General features: G+C 49.6%; 1 protein-coding gene across 1 annotated transcript; it reads right to left on the bottom strand.

Moving 5' to 3' along the window:
- Positions 1-2,279: 2,279 nt before the first annotated feature.
- On the bottom strand, positions 2,280-3,212 carry LOC134433965 (olfactory receptor 14A16-like). The gene has a single exon (XM_063182650.1). It carries the CDS (start codon positions 3,210-3,212, stop codon positions 2,280-2,282), a length of 933 nt encoding a protein of 310 aa, XP_063038720.1.
- Positions 3,213-6,368: the final 3,156 nt, after the last annotated feature.

Raw genomic sequence — 6,368 nt, 5'->3', positions numbered from 1 at the left:
TCAGTCGGGCTCGCCTGTACGACACCCAAGGCACGACACGACTCAGCTTCTTTTTTATCCCTTTATCGCGTTTACTGCCGTCCCGCTGCTCAGGACCTGACCCGTTTTCTTCGCTTCTTCGTGGTGCATTGCCGTATCACGTCCGGGTGTCACCATTATGTTGAAAGCGAAGGAAGCCAACCCACCTTGTCATTGATCAGCATTGACTTTGATTTATTGATCAATCAGCCACTTCATATAACAGTGTTAATTAACTTCATGCATATTGCAAAATCTAAGCTCATGATAGGTTACACAGAAAACTCTAACCCCTCCTGTTGTTTACAATACCTGTGGTTTGTCTATTGAAAACAGGATCAGTGTTCTCAGAGAGCCCAAGGACAGAATGTTTGCCTGTATGGGAAAACTGTCTGAGAATCTTATTGTTTATAAAGTGGTACTTGAGAGAGCCTAATTGTTTATAGAATCAAGCCTGGGAAATGCTTTACAACTACCTTTTACTTTTCCCTCTGCTGTATACATTCATGGTCTCTTTCTTTAAGCCATGCTAGAACCAGACTCTCCAAATTAGAGACAATACTAAAGCTATTCCTGGATAAGGAAATAAATCTAGGGACCAGAGAGGTATTAAAATCTCAAAAAACCCTAGGGACCAGAAATGCATGCAAACCTTCACCCCAATAGACAGTATGAATTCAAAAAGCATGGCTATTAGCTGATTTAAAAGAACACAGAGTAATAACAACCAAAATGCAGTCAAAACAGGGTTTTTCCACTCTCTCTCGAGCCCCATGTTGGGCGCCAATATTTTGTCCTGGTTTAGGGCAAATTTGTTAAAGAATCTGCAAAGGAGGGCCCCTCCAGAAAACCAAACCCACACGGCCCCTCCCCCAACCGGTTCGGGAAAACATTCCTTGGAGAGAGGTGGAAAGAACCTGTTTATTTCAGGCACAGCACCCCCCAGCACACAAAATGAACAATACCAGATGACGCCGCTCTGAGAAAGATGACAAAATCAGAAAGTCTCTTTCGGGGGTGGTTGCTCTGTTCTCAGTACCTCCGGCGCTGGGGCAGCTGCTGCAGCCACACGGTGCAAACCTTCGGTGTTCCCAGGTCCCAGTCCGGAGCAGGTTCGAGAGGGTCACAGAACCAGGAGAGGAGAAACAGTCCAGGTAGGGATGTGGACTGTTTAGCTAGAACTAGCTAATAAGCAGAGGCCAAAGCAGAGCAGAAGCGAGAGCAGAAAAGAGAGCAAGCAAAGAAGCAAACTGAAAGAAAGAAGTGAAAAACAGCCCTATGTACTGCTCGTCTCTGTGTCCCTGATAAGAGAAACCCAAAATAAACTTTCACTCCTCAGAGCCGGTCTTAAAGGCACAGAACAGATGAATGGGGATACAAGCATCATAACATCACCCCAGGACACTGCCAGGCGGCCCTGGCTCTGACTAACAGCATCTGCATTGGCACAGGAAACTCCCAGCTGATGGGAATAGACTTTCTGACTGACTGCAGAGGCCAGGACAAAGCTGAGTGGTTTCCCTGGTGTCCCCCAGGCCTTGCTGGCCCCAGCGGCTGATGGCATTTGTGGTCCCTCATGTTCCTGTCCCCACAGCAACAGCATGGGGGTGCTCCCCCTGCTCTGCGCAATGCAAACAGGGGCTGCTGAGCCAGTGCTGCTGTGTCTGTGCCTGCAAGGATGGGGCACCTTTGTGAGCTGGGGGAGAGGCCAGGGCTGCAGGGGGTGTATGTTGTTGGCAGCTCCATGAGGACGCTCTGGGATGCTGCCCTGGGCTGTGCAGCATACTGGGGATGGATCAGCCCCTGCTCTGCTGCTCCTTTTCATCTCCCTCAGGGCTCTTGCAGAGCCCAGGGCCACCAGGGCAGCGGGGCAGGGCCACAGCAGCAGCACTGGCAACACCAAGTGCTGCTGCTGCGGGGCACAGCTGCTGGGCCAGCTCTGATCTGCCCCAGCTCAGCACACAGACATTGCTGCTGCAGCTCCAGAGGAGACAACAAAAGGGGCATCTCTGCATAGAACACTGCTTGGAGATCCTTTAATTTCTTTAAAGCAACAAAGAGTGCAGTCCCTTATTAAAACAGTCTGTGGCCACAAGGAAGGTGGAGAGAAACAAAATGAAAAATGGCACAAATAATTATATTTATTAGTGGACAAGATTTAAAAAGTAAAATAAATAGATAAAGAACCACGAAAATGAAACCATCAAGAAGTATCAAAGATGACTTTTATTACATGTGACTTGCAGAAACTGGCCAGCAGTTTAATGCTTCCGAAACACGCCAGTCATCAGTCTCCACACTGCAGCCTTCAGCTCCTGGTTCCTCAGGCTGTAGATGAGGGGATTCAGCACTGGAGGCACCACCGAGTACAGAACTGACAGGGCCAGATCCAGGGATGGGGAGGAGATGGAGGGGGGCTTAAGATAATAAAGTGTACCAGTGCTGAGGAACAGGGAGACCACGGCCAAGTGAGGGAGGCAGGTGGAAAAGGCTTTGTGCCGTCTCTGCTCAGAGGGGATCCTCAGCACAGCCCTGAAGATCTGCACATAAGAGAAAACAATGAACACAAAGCAACACAATGCTAAACAGATGGAAAACACAAGGAGCCCAAATTCTCTGAGATAGGATTTGGAGCAGGAGAGTGTGAGGATCTGTGGGATTTCACAGAAGAACTGGCCCAAGGCATTGCCATGGCACAGGGGCAGGGAAAATGTATTGGCTGTGTGCATGAGAGCATTGAGAAAGGCACTGGCCCAGGCAGCTGCTGCCATGTGGGCACAAGTTCTGCTGCCCAGGAGGGTCCTGTAGTGAAGGGGTTTGCAGATGGACACGTAGCGGTCGTAGCACATGATGGTCAGGAGAGAAAACTCTGCTGAGAGGAAGAAGAAAATCAGAAAGACTTGGACAGCACATCCAGTGTAGGAGATGTCCCTGGTGTCCCAGAGGGAATTGTGCATGGCTTTGGGGACAGTGGTGCAGATGGAGCCCAGGTCGCTGAGGGCCAAGTTGAGCAGGAAGAAGAACAGGGGTGTGTGCAGGTGGTGGCTGCAGGCTACAGTGCTGATGATGAGTCCGTTGCCCAGGAGGGCAGCCAGGGAGATGCCCAGCAAGAGGCAGAAGTGCAGGAGCTGCAACTGCCGCATGTCTGCCAATGCCAGGAGGAGGAAGTGCCTGATGGAGCTGCTGTTGGACATTTACTGTGCCTTGGCATGGGGATCTGTAAGAAAAGTAATCATGGAATAGTTGGGTTTGGAGAGGACTTTAAATATCCCAGCACAGCTTGGGGGCACTTTCCTCCCACTGCCTGCCCAGGGCTCTGCTACGTGGAGCTGTCCCTGCCAGCAGCTGCTTCCCTGTGCCCAGGGCTGGGCCCTGCCAGTGCTGCCAGAGCCCAGCCCAGCCCTGGGGGCTCAGCTCTGCCCTGCAGACCCCTCCCAGCTCTGGCACTGCCCAGGGGCAGCTTTGGCTCTGCAGGCTCTGATGGCAACATCACAGGAACACTGAGGAGACTGGGAAAGCAACACTGATGCTGCCTCTAAGGGGCCCTGCAAGGATTTCTGTCACTGCCTGGTTTATTAACATCTGAGAGAATTTTGGGGGTTTTTTTGGGGTTTTTTTCTCAACCTGAACTGAGAGATGAATATCTATGTGCACTTTCCTATCCAGGCAACCCAGAACAGTATATTCAAAAAGCAGGGAGTTCCCTTTCATGCAGCCCCTGCCTTGCTGTGCTCCCTGTATAATCTATTTGTTCTGGCATTAAATGCCATCCTGGAAGCAGTCCTGAACAATGCAGCATCCACCCCACACAAGGAGAACACTTCCAAGCCTGACCAACTGTCTCCTCCCACCCAGACCATGTTCCCCAGTGCTGGGATCAGCTGCCAGGGATGGCTGAGAGCTGTCCCTGGCAGGCAGCAGAGTCCCTGCCCCAGCACAGTGCCCTGGGCTGCAGGACCCTGCTCTGCAGAACAGCCCTGGGCACCCCTCGCTGCTCTGCACAAGAGACAATCAGAGAATGTACTCACAGAGTCTGTAGGCATTAGAATGTTCCAGCTTTAGGAGATCACTCCAGGAGCTGCAGCTGCATTGTCCTGCAGCCAGAGGTTCCTGTGCCAAGGGCTGGCAGTGATTCTGCCCCAGGCACTTCTCAGCACCTTCCCAGACCTGAATGATTGAAGCTCTCTGTGCCTCTGTGCTTTGCCCGGGATGGCTGCAGGCAGTGCCCCAGCCCTGCTGGGCTGGCAGAAGAGCTGCTCATCAAGAGAAATGTGCTTTTGAAGCTCTTATTGGTTATCAGGAGCTGCCTCTGTGCCTGGAGCCCAGCCAGCTCAGCAGCACAGACACAGCAGAAGGACTTTAATGAGCCTCTGGGGCTTTGTGCTCAGGCCCTGAACATCAGTCCCTGAGAGGGAGCTGAAGAAACTTCTCCAGAACTCCAAGTCAGAATCCAGCTCAAAGTTTTGTGGACTTTTAATGGGTCCCAGAGAGGGACACGACTGAGAAAATGTCCCCAGACTCCAGGCAGAGCAGAGAACTGGAGGCAGTGATGACATGTTGGAACAAGGAGAAGTCAAGTCTTGGTGCCCTGGGGCACAGCAGTGTCTGTGCCACCAAGGGCTGTGAGGAGACACCTTGTCCTGAGGCCCTGGGGCCTCCTGGCACAGCCTCAGCCAGGCTGGGCACTGTAAGCTCATTGTCCTGCCCTCAGCACCCCCCCCTAGCCCACATCCCAGTGCCCTCAAGGATCTGCTGGAAGGAGTCCCTGGGGAGCCTTGCTCAGGAATGGCCTTGGGGTCTCCTTAATGCTCACAGAGTTTTTCAAAGGACTTTGGGTTTGGCTTTTGCCTTGGAGTCTCTGAGAGGTTTTTGCAATCATGGCCTACAATTATCAGCTGTAATTAGTCCCTGGAGAGGCTTTGTCAATAACTACACATTGTGGGCTCATTAATGCTTCAGGTACTTCAATTATTTTAGGGTACTTGGTGTTTCCCTTTAGATAGAGACTCTGTGAGAGGCTTGTGCAATCATGGCCCCAATTATCTGCTTTAACGAGTCCCTTGAGATCTTTGTACTGACACTCAGTGGAGCTCATTAATACTTTAGGATACTCAAGGTTTTTAAAGTACTTTGGATTTTCCTTTCCGCACTGAATCTCTTAGAAGTTTTTGTGCCATCCTGGCCTCCAAATCTCTCCTCCAAGAAGTCCATGAGGAGCCTGTGTAGCAGATGGACCTCAGGGGGACACATCCATGATTTGAGACACTTTGGGTTTTTTTTCTGACTTGGACTCCTGGAAAGGTTTGTGCAATCTCCTCTCAGGCCCTAAGATTCCAGGGCTCATCTCCAAATGCACCACGTGGCTCATTAGGATCAAACAAGTCCCGACAAACCATGGCTCTGCCTTGATTTCCCTCTGCTCTAGTTCAGTTCATCAGAAATATTTCTGTAGTGGTTTTCGTTCACCTATTTGAGATTTCTTGGAGAATGCAGCATTTATTGTTGTGGGTCCAGTGTGGGCTAATTACCAGTGCACTCACTAGAATATACTTACTCATTTCCTCCTGTGTGATAAGATTAGGAGAACAGCAAAGCAGGCTCAAAACTTAAAGAGGGTATAAGGAAAATTTCATTAATAGCAACTAAAAGAAAGAGTAATAAGAACAAAACTTTCAGAAGACTTCTTCTCTCCCTACAACCTTTTCTTTCTTACTGATAGTATAAAGAGACAAACCTAGAATTTTCAGTCAGTTTACCCCAACTAGAATAGTCTTTCTTGAGTTCACTTAGGGAGAGGAGTCTCTCTTTCATGCTATGGAGACTTCTCCAGAAGAAACACTTCTGTTGTGGCTCTCAATTTCCATGAAAAGCAACTGCCCAGAAAAATCTGCAATTGGGACATCCTTCCCAGTTGTTCAAAGCTCTTTTACAGTTGTGTTTGTGGGCCATATCAACTTATGGGGTATTAGTTTAAAGATGAGCTGTTTAAGAGCAAAGGTCCTCATCATCTATTTCTGAAGTCATCTTCATCTCTGAGAACAGAGATCTTTTTCTTCTCCCTCGGAAAGCACAGGATCTCATCACTCTTCGCTTTTTCAGTGTTCAAACTTCTCATGGGATCACAGCTACTTCAACATTTGCTTACTTTAGCACGGAGGCCTTTGCTGAACAAGTCATTTCCTCGTACTTTTCAATGTGATACTGGGAAAAAGAGAGTCTGATGTATCAGTTACATCCTTCTCCATAGCTTTACAAGAGGATTTCGGCCCCAAGATCAGGACATCTCCTCATCCCTCCCATCTGGGACTCAACTTCCTCTTCACTGACCTCGGTGTCTTCATGTTGCTCCT

Source organism: Melospiza melodia, unplaced genomic scaffold (genome assembly GCF_035770615.1).
Source record: "Melospiza melodia melodia isolate bMelMel2 unplaced genomic scaffold, bMelMel2.pri scaffold_28, whole genome shotgun sequence".
In the NCBI taxonomy this organism is placed as follows: domain Eukaryota; kingdom Metazoa; phylum Chordata; class Aves; order Passeriformes; family Passerellidae; genus Melospiza; species Melospiza melodia.
Note: the sequence above shows the minus strand (reverse complement) of the source record. Positions and strands in the feature narration are given on the sequence as shown.